Genomic DNA, 26,122 nt, shown 5'->3' on the forward strand with positions numbered 1-26,122 from the left:
TCTCTCTCTCTAGCTGCCGCTCGTCCCACTCTCACGGTCCTGCCGCCCTCCAGAGACGAGCTGCAGCAGGGTAAGGCTACAGTGGTGTGTGTGGGCAGTAAGGGATTCCCCTCTGACTGGAAGCTGAGCTGGAAGGTGGATGGCAGCAGCAGGAGCTCTGCTGTGAATCTGAGTCCCAGTGTGCTGCAGAAGGATGGACTGTACAGCTGGAGCAGCAGCCTGAGCCTCACTGAGAGTGAGTGGAGCAGAGCAACAACCATCAGCTGTGACGCCACGCACCCATCCCAGAATGCAGTGACCGAGAGCCTGAACACACAGCAGTGTGATGACCAGTGAAACACACACACACATCACACAGAGATTATAGGCATGCATAATTCATTTACACTCACATATGCAGCTATTTCAAAGGACTGTCCTAAATCAGTCAATGCTCAACAATAAATCTTTCAGCCTGTTACTGTTCTTCAAATATTCTGTTGTAACAGCAATGCTGTGTTTGTTGTTTTATTGCTGCCAAATAAAAGCATTTTGACTCAAATATGCTGTTGACTTTCTTGCTGAAATATTAAACACTTCGAAATTGTAAAACAACCTAAAATGTGAAATACCACTTTTTATTTTTATTTTTATTGGATGGATATAAAAATAATATTTTTTAGTATTGAAAATTTCAATTACAGTAAAAGAGACATTGACATCTTCATCATAATTTTTATTAAATATAATATTTGAGCAAGCCTACTTTTGATTTTTAAACATTCATCCAAATCTAAAATAAGGTATTTTAAAAAATTACAGTGACAATAAAAATATTTTATTGAATACATTTATACTTATTTTAATTAGATTACATTAAATTTAGGGCTAATAGTCTGAATTCTTACTGTCAAGAATTGTGCATTTGAACAAGATGAAAGAAAAAATGGAAAGACAAGCCAGATGAACAGGTACAATAATAATAATAATAATAATAATAATAATAATAATAATAGTAATAAACTAAAAGATTTCACAATACTTCCACAGTTGATTGATTACATTAAGAATTGCATACATATTTTAATTTCAAGTTTTCTGAAATGTTATGTTTAAATATACCAGATTTTCTGATCATGCACTAATTTGCATGTTTAATTAGATTTTATTCTGTTCATACTGAAGAATTAATTTCTTATTTAATGTAAATTAGTTCATTCTGCTTGAATAAATTCATTGCGCCGTCTGACTGAGGGAAGTTTTTGTACGATGTTGTTTCACTGTGTGAACACTGGACCAAGATAAAACCCTATACAGAAATATTCTCCTGCATCTTCAGTCTGGACTCCACGTATGTTCAGCATAAATTGATATCCAGAATAACTTCCACTGAACCGGTTTGAAACTCCAGATGCAAGGTTACTTGAATAGTATATCAGGAGTTTAGGAGTTTTTCCAGGTTTCAGCAGATACCAGCTCATGGAATAACCAATTCCAGAAGACGCAGTGCAGCTAATAGTGACAGATTCTCCTGCTTTAACAGACAGAGACTCTGGAGTCTGGACCTCTTGATGAGACACTGAGAGAGAGAGAGAGAGATAAAAAAATTACATTTAATTACAAATTATGAGATATTTACATCCTTTATTTATAAAAAAAAACAAAAAAAAAACAAAAAAAAACATTAATAATAAATTATAAATGAAAACAAAGCACAACAGAGTGCAAAGCTTTACAAAAATAAATACCAAACTCTGAAAATGTAGGGAAAAATGTTTAACCTTGAGCCAGCAGAGTCAGTGTAGCCAGAATCAGTAAAAGAGACATCATTGTTCAGTGTGTCAGAGACTCTGTCAGGACTGAACACACACTGATCATCAGAGGAGTTTTGTGTGTGGAGCAGTAAACATGCAAAACACTCTCCACTCAACAGACTCCTGAAAACACATTCACTTTCCTCCTGGATTTACTGTGATTAATGTGATAAAACAATCAAACAGGCACTTTTGCAGGATTCAGTTGTTGACTGCTGCTCTTCAAATATTCTGGAACAAATGGAAATCATTGTGGGCTTTCAGATGAGGAACTAAACTAAACTGGAAGTGCAGAATGAAATAAGAAACTAAATACATGTTCAGTTAATCACATTATAAATGTCATTATGTCCTGAAATATAGAGGGTTGTGAAACAAATGGTAAAATTACCTTAATATTTCAAATCTATAATCTACAGGAACTGACGTATTTAGATCTGTATCATTAGTGTATTGTATTGCTTGTATTTTTATATTTTATTTAGTATAAGTGATTTGATTATACACAATACAAAAGTAATTTTTATGTGTAATAGGGCGGACATTTGTGAATTTTTTAATTATGCTGCTGTATCTTACATAAATATTTATTATTAGCTGTATAGGCGCTAAAAAGCCAATGATGATGTGTCACCTCTATTTTGAAGGCAAACATTTTCCTCTATTTTCTATAAGTTTCACATTTAATTTAATTTAATAAAACACAATTAAACTTCCAATTGCATATATTCCATTTTTAAATTGAATAATTTAACCCGATATAATAATTTTCAAATATACATATATGCAGATTATTGGGAAAGTCTTGTAAACAAAATTTGTGAATTTTATGTAGTGATCACTGAGATATGTTAGTTATCAGCTTGTACAGAGCACAATAATAAACCTATGCAATCAATCAATCAATCAATCAATCAATCAATAATAAATAAATAAATAAATATGTATGAACGTATGTATGTATAAAATTAGTAAATTTGTAATCAGTCTGTATTATGGAAATACTATATGTTATAGGAATAAAATGATGGAATAGAAATTGAGAAACATATTGTTGGATTGGATATTAAATTAAATTAAATTAAATTAAATTTTTAAATTAAATTAAATTAAATTAAATTAAATTAAATTAAATTAAATTAAATTAAATTAAATTAAATTAAAAACTATGTGGGTGCTTGTGTGTCATGTTTATCACAGAATCACAGACAGAATGTTAGATCAATTACCTATTCTGTTCATACTGAAGAATTAATTTCTCATTTAATGTAAATTAGTTCATACTGTTACAGATCCCTTGTTCTCCTAGACTCCATTTCCCAAGATCCTCCTGTTCTCCACACCTGCACTCACTTCCCTCGTCATCTCCCCATCATCACGGATCACCTGCACCTGGACTCTATTGTTAGCACTCCCTTTATATGACACTCACTCCCTTCACTCCTTGTCCGTTCTGAATGTTGTTTACTGTGTATGTTGGCATTCCTTACCTTTGTTACATTAAAAGCATTATATTATTGTGGAAATCCGCATCTGCCTCATCTCTCTACCAGTACACGTGACAGAAGAACGGACCAAAAACGACCGGATTTTCCACAGGGAAAGAAAAAAAAAAAAAAAAATAATGGAGACTTTCACCGGCTCCCTGGATCCAGCTCCTCCAACGCCTCTCACCCTGACAGCCAGCGATCGCCTTATCGGGCTCCTGCAGGTAGGTCGTTCGCTGGAGAGGTATGTGGAGGAGTTCGTTGAGCTCGCTTATTTGTCTGACTGGCCTGAAGCAGTTTTGATCTCCCTGTTTCTGGATGGACTAGATGATGACACCATCCGTTTTAGTGAACCCGATTATCGTTTCTCCTTAAGCGAAACCATAAATTCCATTTTATGGTTAAATGATTCCAAATTTATCGTGGATTGGGTTCAGGATGGGTGTCTGTCTCTAGTCCATCCAGAGACACGGTTGGCCGGGCCAGTCAGTCAACCTCCGGCTTCCTCTGCATACCTTTCCAGCGAACTCCCTGCCTGCCCCACACGGAACCCACAATCCTCAACTGGGTCCCGTAAGCGGAGGAGGAGGAAGCAAGCCGCTCCAGTGTCTCCAGAGCCCGCTCCAGTATCTCCAGAGCCCGCTCCAGTATCTCCAGAGCCCGCTCCAGTATCTCCAGAGCCCGCTCCAGTATCTCCAGAGCCCGCTCCAGTATCTCCAGAGCCCGCTCCAGTATCTCCAGAGCCCGCTCCAGTATCTCCAGAGCCCGCTCCAGTATCTCCAGAGCCCGCTCCAGTATCTCCAGAGCCCGCTCCAGTATCTCCAGAGCCCGCTCCAGTCCCCACAGAGCCAGCTCCAGTGCCTGTGGGGATTTTAATTGTATTTGAGGGGATGAAATGGCCCTCAACTCCAGTCTCCGCCGCCGAGCAAAGTTCTCCAGTCTCCGCCGCCGAGCAAAGTTCTCCAGTCTCCGCCGCCGAGCAAAGTTCTCCAGTCTCCGCCGCCGAGCAAAGTTCTCCAGTCTCCGCCGCCGAGCAAAGTTCTCCAGTCTCCGCCGCCGAGCAAAGTTCTCCAGTCTCCGCCGCCGAGCCAGCCGCTCCAGCCGCCGCCGCCGAGCCAGCCGCTCCAGCCGCCGCCGCCGAGCCAGCCGCTCCAGCCGCCGCCGCCGAGCCAGCCGCTCCAGTCGCCGCCGCCGAGCCAGCCGCTCCAGCCGCCGCCGCCGAGCCAGCCGCCGCCGCCGAGCCAGCCGCTCCAGCCGCCGCCGCCGAGCCAGCCGCTCCAGCCGCCGCCGCCGCCGAACCAACTGCTCCTATGAACTGTGTTTTTGAACCCTCCAGCCCAAAGACTGTTTCCCCTCCCTGCCTCCCTCTCCCGCCTCCGTCCATATGTCTCAGCACTGTACCTCCACCTCAAGCCCCTTCGCCCAGATCTCCACCTCGGACCTCTGGGCGATTACCTACACCCTGGCTCCAACCTCCCTCGTCTCCACCATGGCCCATCAGTCCACTAGTCTCACCAGTCTCCATCCTGCCCCCGTTCACACCTTGTTCCTTCGTCGGCCTGCCCTCACTTCTGGACTGCACTCCTCCGTCTCTGCTCCGTCCCTCCGTCCCTCAGTTCCAGTTGGCCTCCTCACTCCCCCCGGTGTTCACTTTGTTGTATGTCGTCTGTCTTCTACTGCGGCCTTCTGGAGCCCCGGCTGCGCTTCGGTCGGCGGAGCCGTGGATTCTGCCATCTCCCGCCGGTCCTTCAGCGCCGCCTGGGCTCGACGGCTTCAAGGTTTCGGCCCCTGACCCTCCATGGCTGCCTTCGGCCCCTGACCCTCCATGGCTGCCTTCGGCCCCTGACCCTCCATGGCTGCCTTCGGCCCCTGACCCGCCATGGCGTTTGAGCCCGCCCTGGAGACCTCCACTCCAGTCTGCTCTTCCCCCTGCTCCGGCTTGAGGTCTCCAGGGCGCCCACCCCCCTCCCGGTTGTTACATCTACGGCGCGAGGACGCGCCTACCGGGAGGGGGAGGTACTGTTACAGATCCCTTGTTCTCCTAGACTCCATTTCCCAAGATCCTCCTGTTCTCCACACCTGCACTCACTTCCCTCGTCATCTCCCCATCATCACGGATCACCTGCACCTGGACTCTATTGTTAGCACTCCCTTTATATGACACTCACTCCCTTCACTCCTTGTCCGTTCTGAATGTTGTTTACTGTGTATGTTGGCATTCCTTACCTTTGTTACATTAAAAGCATTATATTATTGTGGAAATCCGCATCTGCCTCATCTCTCTACCAGTACACATAACACATACTTCTTGTAAATTCATTGTGCTGTCTGACTGAGGGAAGTTTTTGTATGATGCTGTTTCACTGTGTGAACACTCCATCACCGTAATACCCCATACAGAAATAAACTCCTGCATCCTCAGGCTGGACTCCACGAATGTTCAGTGTAAAATCAGGTTCATGTCCACTTCCACTGAACCGATTTGGGACTCCAGATTGAAGTCGTCTTGCTGTATAGATCAGGAGTTTAGGAGCTTCTCCAGGTTTCTGCAGATACCAGCTCATGTCAGCACCAACTCCGCTGGTCCCAGTGCAGCTCATAGAGACTGACTCTCCTGCTTTAACACTCAGAGACTCAGGAGACTGAACCTCTTGATGAGACACTGAGAGAGAGTCCAAACACAAATGAAAAGAAGTTTGCATCTGCTTTAAAACAGTTGAAATGAATAATGAAACAAAAATAATTGTTTAACATTAAACATAAACATTAAACAATTTTTTTTTACAAATGTATCATCATAATGCAGAAAATATATTTTTGAACCTTGTGCGAGCAGACCGAGTGTCCACAGCATTAGAATAAGAGACATCATTGTTTTAAGTGTGTGTGTGTGTGTGTGTACTTGTTTTTGTGAAATATCAGGACACAAATGTGTATAATGACATGGGTATGACATAGGTATTACAAAAAGAGGTGAAATATGAGGACATTCAGCATGTCCCCACTTTTCAAAAGGCTTATAAATCATACAGAATGAGTTTTTGTGACAAAGTAAAAGTGTGCACAGTTTCCTGTGAGGGTTAGGTTTAGGGATAGGGGTAGTGTAGGGGGATAGAAAATACGGTTTGTACAGTATAAAAACCATTACGCCTATGGAATGTCCCCACATTTCACAAAAACAAGTATGTGTGTGTGTGTGTGTGTGTGTGTGTGTGTGTGTCGGTGTCACACTAATAATCATCAGTGGAGTTTTAAGCGAGTGTTCAGTTCATATGCAAAACACTCTCTACTCAAAAACACTTTCAGATGCATCATGGAATTTACCTCAAAAAACAATCAACATTCATTTTACAACATTTTATTCATTAACAATTTATTTCTTTTTTTCAGTTGACTAAGCAAAACTAAACTAGATACAGTTTTAGCGTCAGTGTTGATGTTAGAGTAACTCAGTGTCAGTTTTAGTGCAGGAGGTTTTTGTACAGCCGCTGATTGGGTTTGTATCACTGTGGTGGACCTTCGGTGAAGCATTTAAAAAGCATAAAAAAAGCATAAAAGCATTTTGACTCAAATGGTGTTCACTTTCTTGCTGACATATTATCACCTAATATGTGACATACCACATTTTATTTTTCTTGGGACATGTGTGCGTTGCGATTATTGTGATAAACAGCATATTAAAATAACATTTTAATATTGAAAATATCAAATACAGTAAAATAGATATTTATGTTAACATCTTAATCATATAATTAATTAAAATATTTTAGCTACATTTAATTTACTATTTTATTACTGAGAATTTTATCCATCAAAACAAATGTAAGATTAAGAATAAATGTTTGTATTTTTTTATTCATTTGGCATGAAATATAAAGCCAATGTCTGTATAAGTAGTTTTTTTTTCTTCTCACCTCTACAGATTGATTTAAAAGAGGCAAACAAGAAGACATTAAAACATTTTGTTATGCATAAAGTGTCAATATAGAGGACATCTTAGGAATTATAGAAAGTTAGAACTATCTTATTATTAACAGTTTTTAATAATTATTAAATTTTAAATTAATTAAAATTAAATTAAATTTTAATAATTCTTGATTTATGAAAAGTTTTTAATGAAAAGTCTTTTTTTAATAAATGTCACATGAGACAGTTTGGGGTTACTTTCAATCTACAAACAGTAGTAATACACTGTTAGTAATACTGTAAATGTGTAAAAAGAAATCTTTTAAATAGATTATTGAAAATTGATTATTGAAAAATTAAAGATCTATGATATAATATAATGCATGATTAATCTTTTTTAAGCATATACATATGTGTGATTGCTGGTAAATGTGTTTTTACAGGCTGTTGCACCTCAGATCTGCTTGATTAACTCTGAATCTCTTAAAGGGAAGTGAAAGACTGATAGAGCTGTTTTTAAGAAGAATGAAACTCCCCATCCCAGAATGCAGTGACCGAGAGCCTGAACACACAGCAGTGTGATGACCAGTGAAACACACACACACACACATCACACAGAGATTATAGACATGCATAATCATTTATTACTCACACAGTGTTCATTAAGGTTTGTCAGCATTGTTTTACAATTTGCTCTGTAAGTTAATTTTTCTTTAATCCTGTGTTTTCATACACGTTTACACATATATTGATTGTGATATTAAACAACAATTTTTGCCAAATAAAAGCTTTTTGAATCATTAAGTGTGTATCTCTTATGTGGAAGTATTAGTATTCTAAGATATTTACCTGAAATTAAAAAGATTTAAAAATAATAATAATAATTTACTATCATCTTTATTAATTTTTTATTTTGATGTTGATGTTGATAATTCATAAGAATACAATTAAACTTCATATATATATAAAATAATACTGTAGGGATGATGTCTTGTAATTTTGGACAGAGGAGGCAGAAAAATGTGGATTCAGACACAGAATATGGAATTCATATTCATAATTCATATTCATATATGGAACAGAATTCATTTCTCATCAAGAAGTTTTTCAATTTAAGTCAATTTAGAGGTGAAATATATTAAACATATGAAATCTTATGCCACAGTGAGCTTTCTTCCTTTATTGTATTATAATTCAAGTGGAAATAAGATTGAGCATTTTTATGTTTATTATTGATCAAATATATACTGAATGTGTTGAGTTTGTGACTAATGAACATTAATGTTTATGTGTGTAAAGTCAGTGAGGTGAATAATGATCTTCAGCATCAACATCTGCAGAAGCTCAAAGCTGCAGAGCTGAAGTCTCAGCCAAAAAGGGTTTTTGTATGATGATTTTACACTGTGTGTACACTGAGTTCGTGCTGGTCAAATAATGTTCACTCTGACAGTAATAAACTCCTGAATCTTCAGGCTGGACTCCACTGATAGTCAGAGTAAAATCCATGTGGTTTCCACTTTCACTGCCACTGAATCTAGAAGAAACACCTGAAGCTCTGTCTGATGTGTAATAGATCAGGAGTTTAGGAACTTCTCCAGGAATCTGATGGTACCAGGACATACATCTCTGAGAAGTCTTTTCTGTGCTCCAACAGTTTAATGCTGGTTTATGATTACAGTGAATAGTGACAGTCTGATCAGGCTGAACTGTTTGAGCTTCAGATTGAGTCAGAGTTTGTCCCACAGAACCTGAAGAGAGAGTCAGAAAACACTGGAGAATAATATAAAACTGTCTAATTTAATAATATTAAATGTCTAACCCTTAGTTATAAGGCAACTGTTGCACTACAAGGACAAAGTTTCCATATTTTGCACATCAAATGCTAATTAATCAATGATAATTAAAAAATCAAACCATTAAAGTTTAATGTTAACTTTATGTTCACTTCACATGCAAAGGTTAAAAATATTAATATATGAAAGAACATATTTTGTGAATGCAAATACACTATTTACAATAAATGAAGTCTAAATCTTGATCTGAGCAATTTCTGTCTTTCTGTAGGCCTACATCAGCTGATTATTTTAATTTACTTACTCCAGGTGCAGGTTGTGAGTGTCCAAATAATGATGGTTATTAAAGTCATGTTTGCTTCTGGATCTGTTATCATGAAGAAGAGATGTCAGTCATAAAATCATAAACTCACAGGTCTATAAACATCATCTGAGCACTGAAGCATGCAACTCATATGCAAAGTTTCTTCAGTGTAAATGTCCTTTCTGAGAACAAGAATCTCTTTTACTGGCAAGAAATATATTTCAGTTATTTCATTTTTCAGTTTTTCTTGAACATTTTAAAAGGTCCATTGATCTCAGTTGCTGACAAATAAAAGTAGGCCAATAATCAATTTAACTGATTTTACTGTTATTCTTCTGTAACACTGGGGCTTGAGGAGTTGATGTAGAGTTAAACTGTTAAAAATTGTCACAACTAACTTTCACAACAAAGACTTCTGTTATGGTGTCACCAGAAATATTTTAGAAAGATGTATTTTCAAAGTTACACCCAAGTACACACTATTACAGTAGCCTATTACACAATGTAACAACTGTATTTATCCGCACAACCTTGTTTAAACATTAATCTAAATTTACCCAAAAGTACCACGTCCAGGGGGCAAAATTTTATTCTGCCTATATGCCACAATACGAGGTAAATCGGCCTTGGCCGCATACAATCTGAATAGAAGGCATTTTCACTGCGGAACCCCACTACTGCTTATTAACCACTAGATGTCGCCATTAAAAAATCAGAAGATAATTGTATACAGCTACATCTCTGTACAGATCTTGAAAACATCTCAGATGTGACAGATGTCATGCTTCTTTGTGCAATTTGAGTCATATGTTTTTTAATTGTCCTATGCTGCAAAATGTTTGGGTCAATTATTTTACAACTATGTCTAAAGTGTTAAAAGTTAGAATTGATGTTTGCCGCTATATAGCAATCATTGGGATACCAAAAATTTGGTTTCAGTTTAATTCAAAACAACTGGATATTTTATCCTTTACCTCTTTGTTAGCTTGGTGCCATATTCTGATCCACTGGAAATCTAATAATCATCCAACAACCTCCCAATGGCTATGGATACCATGTTTTGTTATTGTTGTTGTTGTTGTTGTTGTTGTTGTTGTTGTTGTTGTTGTTTTTTGAAAAAGAAAGATGTTTTGGGGAAAGTCATTTTTTCAATAAATGGTGTCCCTATATAGATTACTTCAAGTCTTTTAATATTCTACCTCCTAATATATGATAATGTATATATATTTAGTATTTAGTATATATTGTATTTTATCTATTTGTATTATTATGACTATTATTTTAATTAGGAGGATTTTTTTTTTTCCTTTTCTCTATTCTGTTTTTTTTTTTTTTTTTTTTTTTTTTTTGGTTATGTATTATGTTTTGGTTTGGTCTTAAAATGTAAAAAAAAAAAAAAAAAAAAAAGTTTGAACATAACATTTACAGACCACTGAGACATGTCTATGTTACAGCCAGGGTTTTAACCAGGGGTCTTTGATGGTAAAACATGGGGTCCATAGAGAAGAGAAGATATACAAAACCGTTTTATTTTATGAATATGATATAAAAAATAATTATAATATTGATAAAATAATATGATAATATTGTTCTTTCTGAGAACATAAACTTCTTATTGGAACATAGGCCTATCTCATTATTATTATTATTATTATTATTATTATTTTATCTCAACACTCAATTAAGAGACCAAGTATGTTTAAAAAATGAGTTTTGGCTTGAATACAGTAGTGTCCACACTCCAGATGGACTTGGAAATCTAGTCTGTGTTTAGACAATGAATGTCATTTTGTCTCTTGACTACTGGTCAGGTTTAAAGTCAGATTTACCTGTGAGTTAGGCGACTGTGTCTTGTTAAAACTTTATAGGCAGTCTTCATTTTGACTCTTTTCTCCTAACTTTTGACAGTGAAAAATCAGGCTCATACAGGATTTGAAACCAGGACTTCTCACACCCATAAAATATTATTATTATTTTTTTTTATCCAAGTATATGTGTGATTGCTGGTAAATGTGTTTTTACAGGCTGTTGCACCTCAGATCTGCTTGATTAACTCTTAAAGGGAAGTGAAAGACTGATAGAGCTGTTTTTAAGAAGAATGAAACTCTCTCTCTCTCTCTCTCTCTCTCTCTCTCTCTCTCTCTCTCTCTCTAGCTGCCGCTCGTCCCACTCTCACGGTCCTGCCGCCCTCCAGAGACGAGCTGCAGCAGGGTAAGGCTACAGTGGTGTGTGTGGGCAGTAAGGGATTCCCCTCTGACTGGAAGCTGAGCTGGAAGGTGGATGGCAGCAGCAGGAGCTCTGCTGTGAATCTGAGTCCCAGTGTGCTGCAGAAGGATGGACTGTACAGCTGGAGCAGCAGCCTGAGCCTCACTGAGAGTGAGTGGAGCAGAGCAACAACCATCAGCTGTGACGCCACGCACCCATCCCAGAATGCAGTGACCGAGAGCCTGAACACACAGCAGTGTGATGACCACTGAAACACACACACACATCACACAGAGATTATAGGCATGCATATTTCATTTACACTCACACATATGCAGCTATTTCAAAGGACTGTTCTAAATCAGTCAATGCTCAACAATAAATCTTTCAGCCTGTTAGTGTTCTTCAAATATTCTGTTGTAACAGCAATGATGTGTTTGTTGTTTTATTGCTGCCAAATAAAAGCATTTTGACTCAAATATGCTGTTGACTTTCTTGCTGAAATATTAAGCACTTTGAAATTGAAAAACAGCCTAAAATGTGAAATACCACTTTTTATTTTTATTTTTATTGGATGGATATAAAAATAATATTTTAATATTGAAAATATCAATTACAGTAAAAGAGACATTGACATCTTCATCATAATTTTTATTAAATATAATATTTGAGCTAGCCTACTTTTGATTTTTAAACATTCATCAAAATCTAAAATAAGGTATTTAAAAAATGACAGTGACAATAAAAATATTTTATTGAATACATTTATACTTATTTTAATTAGATTACATTAAATTTAGGGCTAATAGTCTGAATTCTTACTGTCAAGAATTGTGCATTTGAACAAGATGAAAGAAAAAATGGCAAGACAAGCCAGATGAACAGGTACAATAATAATAATAATAATAATAATAATAATAATAATAGTAATAAACTAAAAGATTTCACAATACTTCCACAGTTGATTGATTACATTAAGAATTGCATACATATTTTAATTTCAAGTTTTCTGAAATGTTATGTTTAAATATACCAGATTTTCTGATTATGCACTAATTTGCATGTTTAATTAGATTCTATTCTGTTCATACTGAAGAATTAATTTCTCATTTAATGTAAATTAGTTCATTCTGCTTGAGTAAATTCATTGTGCCGTCTGACTGAGGGAAGTTTTTGTACGATGTTGTTTCACTGTGTGAACACTGGACCAGAATAAGCCCCCATACAGAAATATTCTCCTGCATCTTCAGTCTGGACTCCACGTATGTTCAGCATAAATTGATATCCAGAATAACTTCCGCTGAACCGGTTTGAAACTCCGGATGCAAGGTTACTCGAATAGTATATCAGGAGTTTAGGAGTTTTTCCAGGTTTCAGCAGATACCAGCTCATGTCATAACCAATTCCAAAAGACGCAGTGCAGCTAATAGTGACAGATTCTCCTGCTTTAACAGACAGAGATTTAGGAGTCTGGACCTCTTCATGGGACACTGAGAGAGAGAGAGAGATAAAAAAATTACATTTAATTACAAATTATGAGATATTTACATCCTTTATAAAAAATAATAATAATTAAAAAAAAATTATAATTTATTATAAATGAAAACAAAGCACAACAGAGTGCAAAGCTTTACAAAAATAAATACCAAACTCTGAAAATGTAGGGAAAAATGTTTAACCTTGAGCCAGCAGAGTCAGTGTAGTCAGAATCAGTAAAAGAGACATCATTGTTCAGTGTGTCAGAGACTCTGTCAGGACTGAACACACACTGATCATCAGAGGAGTTTTGTGTGTGGAGCAGTAAACATGCAAAACACTCTCCACTCAACAGACTCCTGAAAACACATTCACTTTCCTCCTGGATTTACTGTGATTAATGTGATAAAACAATCAAACAGGCACTTTTGCAGGATTCAGTTGTTGACTGCTGCTCTTCAAATACTGGAATAAATGGAAATCGTTGTGGGCTTTCAGATGAGGAACTAAACTAAACTGGAAGTGCAGAATGAAATACGAAACTAAATACATGTTCAGTTAATCACATTATAAATGTCATTATGTCCTGAAATATAGAGGGTTGTGAAACAAATGGTAAAATTACCTTAATATTTCAAATCTATAATCTACAGGAACTGATGTATTTAGATCTGTATCATTAGTTTATTGTATTGCTTGTATTTTTATATTTTATTTAGTATAAGTGATTCGATTATACACAATACAAAAGTAATTTTTATGTGTAACAGGGTGGACATTTGGGAAATTTTTAATTATGCTGCTGTATCTTACATAAATGTTTATTATTAGCTGTATAGGAGCTAAAAAGCCAACTGATGGTGTGTCACCTCTATTTTGAAGGCAAACATTTTCCTCTATTTTCTATAAGTTTCACATTTAATTTAATTTAATTTAATAAAACACAATTAAACTTCCAATTGCATATATTCCATTTTTAAATTGAATAATTTAACCCGATATAATAATTTTCAAATATACATATATGCAGATTATTGGGAAAGTCTTGTAAACAAAATTTATGAATTTTATGTAGTGATCACTGAGATATGTTAGTTATCAGCTTGTACAGAGCACAATAATAAACCTATGCAATCAATCAATCAATCAATCAATAATAAATAAATAAATAAATATGTATGTTCATATGTATGTATTAAATTAGTAAATTTGTAATCAGTCTGTATCTGATTACACTTCTCACCACATTACTCCTGTTCTTCAACAACTTCACTGGCTCCCGGTCAAATTTCGTATCAATTTCAAAATTCTCCTTTATGTCTTCAAGGCCATCCATCGCCTTGCCCCACCGTATTTATCTGGTTTGCTTGACATTGCCACTCCTTCCCGTTCACTTCGATCTTCTTCTTCCATTCACCTCACTGTGCCCACTGCTCGTCTCAGCACTATGGGGAGCAGAGCCTTCAGTCGCTCTGCTCCCCTACTCTGGAATGCACTTCCACCTGACATTCGTAATACTGATTCTCTTCCTCTGTTTAAATCGAGACTTAAAACTCATCTGTTCATACTGGCTTACTCTTAGTGATTGCACTCATCGTCCAATTGTTTAATGTTCATGTAATGTTTATGTGTCTCGTTTATCTATGTGTGTTGTTTATTTATGTAAAGTGACCTTGAGTGTTCAGAAAGGCGCTTCTAAATAAAATGTATTATTATTATTATTATTATGGAAATACTATATGTTATAGGAATAAAATGATGGAATAGAAATTGAGAAACATATTGTTGGATTGGATATTAAATTAAATTAAATTAAATTAAATTAAATTAAATTAAATTAAATTAAATTAAATTAAATTAAATTAAATTAAATTAAATTAAATTAAATTAAATTAAATTAAATTAAATTAAATTAAATTAAATTAAATTAAATTAAAAACTATGTGGGTGCTTGTGTGTCATGTTTATCACAGAATCACAGACAGAATGTTAGATCAATTACCTATTCTGTTCATACTGAAGGAATAATTTCTCATTTAATGTAAATTAGTTGATACTTGAGTAAATTCATTGTGGCGTCTGACTGAGGGAAGTTTTTGTACGATGCTGTTTCACTGTGTGAACACTGAATCAGAATAATACCCCATACAGAAATAAACTCCTGCATCCTCAGGCTGGACTCCACGAATGTTCAGTGTAAAATCAGGTTCATTTCCACTTCCACTGAACCGATCTGGGACTCCAGATTCAAGTTCACTTGCTGTATAGATCAAGAGTTTAGGAGCTTCTCCAGGTTTCAGCAGATACCAGCTCATGTCATCACCAACTCCGCTGGTCCCAGTGCAGCTCATAGAGACTGACTCTCCTGCTTTAACACTCAGAGACTCAGGAGACTGAACCTCTTGATGAGACACTGAGAGAGAGTTCAAACACAAATGAAAAGAAGTTTGCTGTAAAACAGTTAATTAAATTAATGCATAAAAATAAAACATAAAGCACAAATTCAAAATTTTGCACGAATAAATTTAAAAATGTATCATATCATCATAATGTAGAAAATATATTTTTTGAACCTTGAGTGAGCAGGCCGAGTGTCCACAGCATTAGAATAAGAGACATCATTGTTTTAAGTGTGTGTGTGTGTGTGTGTGTCGGTGTCAGACACTAATAATCATCAGTGGAGTTTTAAGCGAGTGTTCAGTTCATATGCAAAACACTCTCTACTCAAAAACACTTTCAGATGCATCATGGAATTTACATGAAAAAACAATCAATATACATTTTACAGCATTTTAATTATTAACAATTTATTTCTTTTTTTTTCAGCTGAATGGGCAAAACTAAACTAGATACAGTTTTAATGTTGATGTTAGTGTAACTCTGTTAGTGTCAGTTTTAGAGCAGGAGGTTTTTGTACAGCCGCTGATTGGGTTTGTATCACTGTGGCGCACATTCGGTGGAGGAACTCGACTCTCAGTTGGAAGTAAGTAAATCTCTTTTTATTTCATAAATGAAACACTGAATGAAAAGAACAACAGAGGACATTTAAAAAAAATACCAATGACAAATATAAGAATAAATAATTGAAAGTTTTATTCTGGTGTGACATTATTAAATAATATGCTAACTTTCCTTAGCTCTTCTTTAGACCAGTTTAAACAATAACTATTTTATTACTGAGAATTTTATCCATCAAAATGATAAATCATATTTGACAAAGAATAAATGTTTGTATTTTTTTAATCGTTTGGCATGAAATATAAAGTTAATGTCTGTATAAGTAGTTTTTTTCTCACCTCTACAGATGATTTAACAGAGTCAAACAAGAAAACATTAAAACATTTTGTTATGCATAAAGTGTCAATATAGATAGTAGGACATCTTAGGAATTATATAAAGTTAGAACTATCTTATTATTAACAGTTTTTAATAATTATTAAATGTTTTATTAATTCTCAATTAATGAAAAGTTTTTAATGAAAAGTTTTTTTAAATAAATGTCACATGAGACAGAAATGTGTCTTCATTCGGGGTTGCTTTCAGTCTACAAAAAGTTAGTAATACACTGTTAGTAACAGAGTAAATGTGTAACAAGGAATCATTTAATAATTTGAACAAATGAAAAATAGATTATTAAAAAATTATAGATCCAATATAATATAATGAATGATGAATGATGATGAATGATGATTAAATCCAAGTATAGACATATGTGTGATTGCTGGTAAATGTGTTTTTACAGGCTGTTGCACCTCAGATCTGCTTGATTAACTCTGAATCTCTTAAAGGGAAGTGAAAGACTGATAGTTTTATTCTTCTTAAAAACAGCTCTCTCTCTCTCTCTCTCTCTCTCTCTCTCTCTCTCTGTCTCTCTTTAGCTGCCGCTCGTCCCACTCTCACGGTCCTGCCGCCCTCCAGAGACGAGCTGCAGCAGGGTAAGGCTACAGTGGTGTGTGTGGGCAGTAAGGGATTCCCCTCTGACTGGAAGCTGAGCTGGAAGGTGGATGGCAGCAGCAGGAGCTCTGCTGTGAATCTGAGTCCCAGTGTGCTGCAGAAGGATGGACTGTACAGCTGGAGCAGCAGCCTGAGCCTCACTGAGAGTGAGTGGAGCAGAGCAACAACCATCAGCTGTGACGCCACGCACCCATCCCAGAATGCAGTGACCGAGAGCCTGAACACACAGCAGTGTGGTGACCAGTGAAACACACACACATCACACAAAGACGTAGATTATAGGCATGCATAATCATTCATTTACACTCACACATAGCCTATACAATCATAATAAAGTTGTCAACATTGTTTTCCAATTTGCTCTTAAATTTAGTCTTTTAATTTAAGCCTGTGTTTTAATAAGTTTTTCACATATTTAGATGAAGTAAAGTGTTATTGAACAATGATTATTGCCAAATAAAAGCTTTTTTGAATCATTAAGTGTGAATTTCTTGTTTAGAAGTATATATTCTATATTTACCTGAAATTAAAAAGACTAATTTACTATGATCTTTTATTATTATTTTTTATATGTTGATATAATCCATATGAGTGCAGGTAAAAAATATAGTTATAAAATAATGCTGTAGGGATGATGTGTTGAAACTGTGTCTCAGCAAAGGAAGTTTTTGTCTGATGCTTTTACACTGTGTGAACACCCAGTCTGTGGTGCCAGAGACTCCCTTGTCATGTTTACTCTGACAGTAATAAACTCCTGAATCTTCAGACTGGACTCCACTGATGGTCAGAGTAAAATCCATGTGGTTTCCACTTTCACTGCCACTGAATCTAGAAGAAACACCTGAAGCTCTCTCTGATGTGTAATAGATCAGGAGTTTAGGAACTTCTCCAGGAATCTGATGGTACCAGGACATGCAATACAGGGACGTATCCTTTTTCCGACAGATCACCGCTGGTTTATGATTACAGTGAATAGTGACAGTCTGATCAGGCTGAACTGTTTGAGCTTCAGATTGAGTCAGAATCTGCCCCACAGAACCTGAAGAGAGAGAGACAGAAAACACTGGATAATAATATAAAACTGATAAGCAACACTGAGACCAACACTTATAAGGTATCTGTCAGGGACTGACATCATAAATATTAAACATACACGTTATAATTTGATGATAAAATATTTTATTTAATAATATCAGGTCAAAAACATGCATATAAAAATATATGTTTAAAAATATGTATGTAAGTATGTACAGAATCTACATGAAATGGCGTCTAAATCTTTATTTTGCCACCTGTGGAGTTTTCTCTAAATTGGCTGATGATATTAATTTCTATACTTACTCCAGATGCAGGTTGTGAGTGTCCAAATAATAATGGTTATTAAAGTCATGTTTGCTTTTGGATCTGTTATCTGTCAGCTGTCAGTCATAAAATCATAAACTCACAGGTCTATAAACACCATCTGAGCACTGAAGCATGCAACTCATATGCAAAGTTTCTTCAATGTAAATGTCCTTTCTGAGAACAAGAACCTCTATTATTATTATTATTATTATTATTATTATACATTTTATTTATAGGCACCTTTGATGGCACTCAAGGACACCTTACAAAGTTCATAAAACAATGACATTAAACAATAAAGCCAGTACAACAAACATCACGTGGAATTTGTGAAATTTTGCATAGGCAACTTAAAGTCTATTGTAACTGCATTTTACTTAAATTTTATTGCGTACCTTGTCTATTTTTGCTCTGCCAATGAAACCAGAAAACTCAGGAGGCAAGATAACATAATGACATTTATTATCAAACCAGCAAATGAAAGCAAAATATTGTAAGATAAAGTTGTTTGGCGTAGGCCCCATCCGTAGCTCACATCCTGAGGGTTGCGGACTCTGCATTTCCTGCCTGAAGATGAAGGCAGGGGCGTAGCCGACCCCCCGGAAGCTATCCTGGTGGTGGTGGGGAGGATGGGTGTGAAAGTTGGCATCATCATCTGCGAACTCAAACATGTGTAAAAACCTATCTTTTAAACTCCAGGTGTTAGATAATGATTGGCTAGATCTAAATGCAATAAGTGACGTAACATTTGAGTCTTCCTGGCAGAACTTACGCTAGAGCTTTCATTTCCAAACAAAGCCACAGCAGAGGGAATTATTAAGCATCTCCAAACAACACTATAGTGGAGTTCCTGAATGAATCAGTGTTTCCCTTTCGAAGTGGAACTTCAACTCTGATGAATATTGGCGCGAGGTTACACATGCTTCAGACAACCTATGGCGTTCCCCCATAGTGTAAACTCCATGATGCAGCGTCTCGTTCCCCTTCTCAGGGAACCGGGTTACGCAACCTGAGACGTTTTGAATGAATCATTTCGGTGACTTTGATTCAATGTTCCAGGACCAACAAAAGATTGATTCCAGAACAGATGTTCATCACACTGATTGATTTTAAATACCACTTAAATAATTTAAATATATATATATATATATATATATATATATATATATATATATATATATATATATAATTTTGTGAGTAGGATGAATATTTATATTTTAACACTGAGAATATAATATAAAAGATAAATGGTATGGCTTCACGTTCATATACGGTATAATATGATGTGTTTTCTACATGCTGCATGTAATAAAGCTCATGATTCCAGTCTCTGCTTCAAGTTTCAGGATCTTAACAAATGATAACAGGCCTTTAGCATAAAAGCAGGCCTCTGTCCACAATGATGCTAAATTTATCCGAAAGTGACAATAATCACATTTATAATGTTTCAAAAGATTTCTATTTCAAATAAGTGCTGTTATACTGAACTTTCTATTCATCAAAGAATCCTAAAAAACAAAAAAAAGTATCACTGTTTCAACAAAAATATTAAGCAGCACAACTGTTTTCAGCATTGATGATAAGAAATGTTTCTTGAGCATTAAATCGTCATATTAGAAGGATTTCTGAAGGATCATGTGACACTGAAGACTGGAGTAATGATGCTGAAAATTCCGCTTTTTAAATCACAGAAAGAAATTAAATTGTCTATTCAAATAGAAAACAGGAGTTGGACAGTGAAACATAAACACCTGGTTTCAGACCGCAATAATTTATTAGTATGGTGTAGTGCCTCCTTTTGTGGCTAATACAGCATCAGTTCGTCTTGGGAATGACAGATACAAGTCCTTCACAGTGGCCAGAGGGATTTTGAGTCATTCCTCTTCCAGAACAGTGGCCAGGTCACTATGTGATGCTGGTGGAGGAAAACATTTTCTGACTTACTTTTCCAAAATACTCCAAAGTGCAATATTTGTAATAACATGCAATATTTTATGTACAGCTGTACTATTGCTCTGCTAATTCAACCTTCACACTCTGCTCTTACTGATGGAATGTGAAATCAGTGAATATTGGCCACCAGGCCGCACATATATAGGCTTGAATCCTCCAACACTATACTGACCAGTGTTTAAGTTTCATTGTCCAACCCCTGTATTTTCACTTGTAATAATATTTCACAAATTTTACTGCCTGTACTGTTTTTGATCAAATAAATGCTGCCTTGGTGAGGGTGTTTTGCATATTAACTGAACACTGTGTTCAAAACTGCACTGATGATTATTAGTGATTAGTGATAGATTGATTTTTGCCTTGTATTCTACCTTGTCTCCGTGGTCCTTGCCTTGTAAGCCTTGCCTGTGTTTTGACTCTGGACTGTTTCCTTGTTTGATGAACCTTTGCCTGTGTTTTGCCTTGCCTTGCTGTATCTGTTTGCTGGTGTTTGACCCTCTGCCTGTACGACTTCAGGCCAGGACTATTATCAAAAATCTCTATTACTGGCAAGAAACATATTTCATTATTTTTATTTTTTTATTTTTTTGAACATCTTAAGTCCAATGATCTCAGATGCTGACAAATAAAAGTAGGTCAATAATCAATTTAAATGATTTTACTCTTGTTCTGCTGTAACACTGGGGGCTTGAGGAGTTGATGTAGTCAATGTGCAGAGTTAAATGATTTAAATTGTTCTGGCTTTTACACATCTAACTTTCACAACAGAGACTTCTGTTATACGGTGTCACCAGAATTTTTTTTAGAAAGAAGTATTTTCAAAGTCACACCCAAGTACACAATATTACAGTAGCCTATTATACAATATAACAACTGTATCTATCTGCACAGCCTTGTTTAAACATTAATCCAAATTAACTCTAAAATTACTGCATCCAGGGCATAAAGGGGCAAGAATTTATTTTGCCTATTTGGCAATATGAGGTAAATCGTCTCGGTTACGTATGTAACCCTCGTTCCCTGAAGGAGGGAACGGAGACGTACGTCAGTAGTGACCGACGAATTGGGATATCGCTTAGAGAGCCCTATCATCTTCGTATGAACTAAAACAAGCCAATGGAATTGGCGTGCGATATTTGCATAATGCGCACCGCCCCCGTCAGGTGTATATAAATAGGAAGCGGATGCAATCGCACTCTGTTTTTCGCTGAGGAGACAACTGGTGTCCGCACTACAGCGAGGGTACAGAAACTGTGGCGACGGGACGTACGTCTCCGTTCCCTCCTTCAGGGAACGAGGGTTACATACGTAACCGAGACGTTCCCTTTCAGTCGGTCACGTTCGACGTACGTCAGTAGTGACCGACGAATTGGGATCCCAACTAAAGCGCCACAGTTACGAAACCCCTTCCAGTGCCCAGCGCAAGCTCAGCCGCCCATAGCACCGGCTGGCGGTGAAGGGGGCGAGCTTACACCGAGAGAGTCTACTGCTGTCTAACCACTACCCACTAAGTAAACTAGACACACTGGGGAAGCGAACCCGTAAGGGACGCTGCGGAGACCACTACCTACCCAATGGGGGAGGAGTTTACGTGGGAATACACACATGGACTGGCCCGGGGGGCAGTACGCATATGGAGTCCCTGGGATGGCTCCACCTGGTAGGGGGAGACTCATCTGACAGGTGAGAGCAGAGCTGGCTCTGCTAAGGGAAAGACACGGACTCGGCCCGTAGGGAGTTTTAAACCGTGGAAAATACACATATGGGACCGCTCACGTAGAGGGGTCACGGCATATGGGCCCCAGCCAACAGACAGCGTCAGCGACGGATGTAGGCCTGGCATCAGACACTCCGCAATGTCCGAGCCGAAGGGGGAGGCGGAGGAACTCGACAGGGTTCGCCAAGCGGGGAACACGACTGGAGAGAAGTATGCACGTATCCGGCCAGTGGCGGGAATGGCATTGCAAGCCGACACTTAGAGTGGGTACAACACGTCTACCGACTAGTGGATGCGAGTACACGTGAGGATACTGGCTCTACACGTAGGCTATAAAACCTAGCGAACGTGTTAGGTGTCGCCCAGCCCGCAGCTCTACAGATATCTGTCAGCGAGGCGCCATGAGCCAGCGCCCAGGAAGAGGCCACCCCTCTGGTGGAGTGGGCTCTCAACCCGAGCGGGCAAGGCACGCCCTGGGATTCATACGCCAAGGCGATGGCATCCACTATCCAGTGGGCCATCCTCTGCTTGGAGACAGCCTTTCCCTTCTGCTGGCCTCCGTAACAGATGAAGAGCTGATCTGAGGTCCTGAAGCTTCGCGTTCTATCCACGTAAACGCGCAGAGCGCGGACGGGACAGAGCAAAGCTAGGGCTGGGTCTGCCTCCTCCGAGGGCAGCGCTTGCAGGTTCACTACCTGATCTCTGAAGGGAGTGGTAGGAACCTTGGGCACGTATCCAGGCCGGGGTCTCAAGATGACGTGAGAATCACCGGGCCCGAATTCTAGGCACGTTTCGTCGACCGAAAATGCATGCAGATCCCCTACCCTCTTCAGGGAAGCCAATGCGACCAGAAGGACAGTTTTTAGGGACATAACCTTCAGGTCAACTGATCGCAAAGGCTCAAAGGGATGACCCCGGAGAGCTGTGAGAACCAGGGTCAGATCCCAAGAGGGTACGGAGGAAGGGCGAGGAGGATTCAGTCTCCTGGCCCCCCTCAGGAATCTGACGATCAGATCGTGTTTCCCCAGGGACTTACCCTCAACTGCGTGGTGATGTGCGGCAATAGCGGCAACATATACCTTAAGGGTGGAGGGAGACAGCCTTCGCTCCAACCCATCTTGCAGAAAGGAAAGCACGGATCCGACCGAACATGATCGGGGGTCCTCTCGGCGAGAGGCGCACCATTCGACGAACAGGTTCCACTTCAGCGCGTAGAGATTCCTAGTGGAAGGAGCTCTAGCGGAAGTGATGGTGTCTACGACCGCTTGCGGGAGATCACTCAGAACCTCCGCATCCCGTCCAGGGACCACACGTGGAGGTTCCACAGATCGGGACGCGGGTGCCACAGGGTGCCCCGTCTCTGAGTCAGGGGGACCTTCCTCAGAGGAATCGGCCAGGGAGGTGCTGTCACGAGGAGAATGAGGTCTGAGAATCAGGTCCGAGTGGGCCAGTACGGAGCCACTAACAGAACCTGCTCCCCGTCCTCCCTGACCTTGCACATGAGTTGTGCGAGAAGGCTCACTGGGGGAAACGCATGTTTGCGCAGACCCGGGGGCCAGCTGTGTGCCAGGGCATCCGTGCCGAGCGTGCCGCTGGTCAGGGAATAAAACCACTGGCGGAGGGCGGTTTCCGGGGAGGCAAGCAGGACTACCTGGGCCTCGCCGAAACGCTGCCAAATCAGCTGGACCGCCTGGGGGTGGAGCCGCCACTCGCCCGCAAGTAGATGCTGCCGTGACAGCTCGTCGGCTGCACGGTTGAGCACACCTGAGACACGAGTGGCCCGAAGGGACCTCAGATCCTTCTGACTCCACAACAAGAGATGGCGGGCGAGTTGCAACATGCGACGGAAGCGTAGACCACCTTGACGGTAGGTGTACGCAACAGCCGCAGTGCTTAGTGAGCGGACTAGAACGTGCTTGCCTGACAACAGCTCCTTGAAGCGGGCCAGCGCAAGACGAACCGCTAGCAACTCGAGGCAATTGGTATGCCAATTCAGCTGAGGCCCCGTCCAAAGACCTGTCACTGCATGCCCGTTGTACGTGGCCCCCCATCCCGTGGCAGAGACATCTGTGGAGACCACAGCGTGCCTGGACACTCGTTCGAGGGGAACTCCGGCCCACAGGAACGAAGGGTCCAACCACCGGACAAGGGTGCGACGGCAGCTCGGTGTCACTGGGACACGGAGCGTGCCGCACTGCCACGCCCATCTCGGGACCCGGCCGCGGAGCCAGTGTTGAAGCGGCCTCATATGAAGCAATCCGAGCAGCGTTACCGCGGCTACAGATGCCATATGCCCCAGGAGCCTCTGAAAATCTTTCAGTGGAGCCGCTGTCCTGCGCTTGAGCGAGCTCAGGCAGTTCAACACCAACTGGACGCGCGCCTCGGTGAGACGCGCAGTCCGTGCGACCGAGTCTAGCTCGAGACCGAGACAAGAGATCCTCTGCCCGGGGGCGAGTTTGCTCTTGTCCCAGTTGACCTGAAGACCCAACCGGCTGGGAGCTACAACCATGTCGGGTAGGACTTTGTACTGACATGCCCGACCCTCGAACGCAGACCGACCTAGGAAGGGTCTGTGCCGAGGCAGAATCGAAGCATGAAAGCACGCGTCCTTCAGGTCCATTGCTGCAAACCAATCCTGGGGACGGTCCAGGATTGGCCGTAGCCCACCGCCCTTTCTCGTTACAATGAAGCAGGGGCTGTAGAACCCCGACTTCATATCGGCTGGAGGGACCGGCTCGATTGTATCCTTCGCCAGGAGGACAGCAATCTCCGCCCGGAGAACAGGTGCATTGTCCAACGACACCTGAGTGAAGTGGACAGCCCTGAAGACCGGGGGACGCCGGGCGAACTGAATCGCATAGCCGAGTCTGATAGTACGAATGAGCCAACTGGACAGGCTGGGGAGCGTGATCCACGCTTCCAGACACTGAGCCAGCGGGACCAAAGGCACCACAGACGCACCGGGGGTGGGGCAGCAAGGCAGAGAGGGACCCGACCCGGACGGCTTGGGGGCGGCCCGGAGCGGGGTCGGACTCTGCGAGGCAGCAGTGTGCATGGGAGACAGCGCACGGGGCACGGTCTGCACCAACACACTGCCACCTGCTGGCGAATGGGGAGGGAGCTGTCAGCGGCGAGGCGGAGCCTGGCACACTGGCAGACACCCCTTGTTGTGACCTGGAGTTTGAGGAAACTGCTCTTTTTGTGAAAAAGTGGGTACCGCTGGACTCCGGAGAGCCAGCGGCGGTGGACAGACAAACACAAATTCCCCCCGGCCCTCCTCCGGGGGTGGGAGAGATGGTGGAAAACTCTCCCGAAGAGCAAGATCCTTCCCCTCCAGGTTGCCCGTCTCAGTGCCGTGTCTTGCTCTTGCGTTTACCACCGGGCTTAGCGGAGACGGGCTGGGCACCACGTCCGCGACCGGCACCCTGCTGTTTGGCTGGTGTGGGCTGCTGCTTTGCCGTCTTAGCAGGGGCGGAGGACGATGCAGGCGGGCGCCCTCGGCGACGAGCGGGCTGAGGCTGAGCCACGGGCGGCTGGGTGGAGGCAGCAGCGGACCGCCGTGGCATGACGTGACTGATAGCCTCAGCCTGCTTCTGTGCAGCGGAGAACTGTTGGGCGAAGCTCTCCACCGCGTCGCCGAATAGGCCGACCGGGGACACGGGGGAATTTAGGAACCGCTGCTTGTCGGCATCCCGCATGTCCGCGAGGGTCAGCCAGAGGTGGCGCTGCTGGACTACCAAGGTAGACATCGCGTGACCAACAGCGCGTGCTGTCACCTTCCTTGCCCGGAGGGCAAGGTCAGTGGCAGCGCGCAGCTCCCCCAGCAGCTGTTGGTCAGGACCTTCCTGGGGCATCTCCGACAGCGCCTTTGCTTGGTGAACCTGCAAGAGGGCCATCGCGTGCAGGGCGGAGGCAGCCTGCCCACAGGAACTGTAAGCTTTCTCAGTCAGACCGGCTGAGAACTTACAGGCCCGGGACGGGAGACGCGGCTCACCACGCCAGCCGGTGGCTGTTGGACACAACTGCATCGCAACAGACCGCTCGACTGGCGGGATCCTCGCGTACCCCCTGGCTACCCCGCCGTCCAGGGAGGTGAAGGCGGACGGGGGGCCAGGCCTGGTACGGGCACTATACGGTGTCTGCCAAGACCTGGTCACCTCATCATGCACCTCCGGGAAGAAAGGCATTGG

General features: G+C 40.7%; 3 gene segments (V, D, J or C); 1 reads left to right on the forward strand and 2 right to left on the reverse strand.

Annotated features, from left to right (window-relative positions):
- LOC137002132 (Ig kappa chain V region Mem5-like) overlaps positions 1 to 26,122 on the forward strand; it is a 51,895-nt gene that overhangs the window by 19,917 nt on the left and 5,856 nt on the right. Inside the window, 1 exon segment of the V gene segment in view lies at positions 22,672 to 22,685. Within this exon segment, the coding sequence occupies positions 22,672 to 22,685 (14 nt within the window).
- On the reverse strand, positions 351 to 14,497 carry LOC137037669 (Ig kappa chain V region 3368-like). The segment is given in 3 exon segments: positions 351 to 1,558; positions 1,761 to 2,024; positions 14,208 to 14,497. Coding segments are annotated over 2 exon segments (351 nt in total).
- LOC137037668 (Ig kappa chain V region 120-like) lies at positions 12,069 to 14,188 on the reverse strand. The segment is given in 2 exon segments: positions 12,069 to 12,978; positions 13,168 to 14,188. Coding segments are annotated over 2 exon segments (351 nt in total).

This window comes from Chanodichthys erythropterus, chromosome 15 (assembly GCF_024489055.1).
Source record: "Chanodichthys erythropterus isolate Z2021 chromosome 15, ASM2448905v1, whole genome shotgun sequence".
NCBI lineage: Eukaryota > Metazoa > Chordata > Actinopteri > Cypriniformes > Xenocyprididae > Chanodichthys > Chanodichthys erythropterus.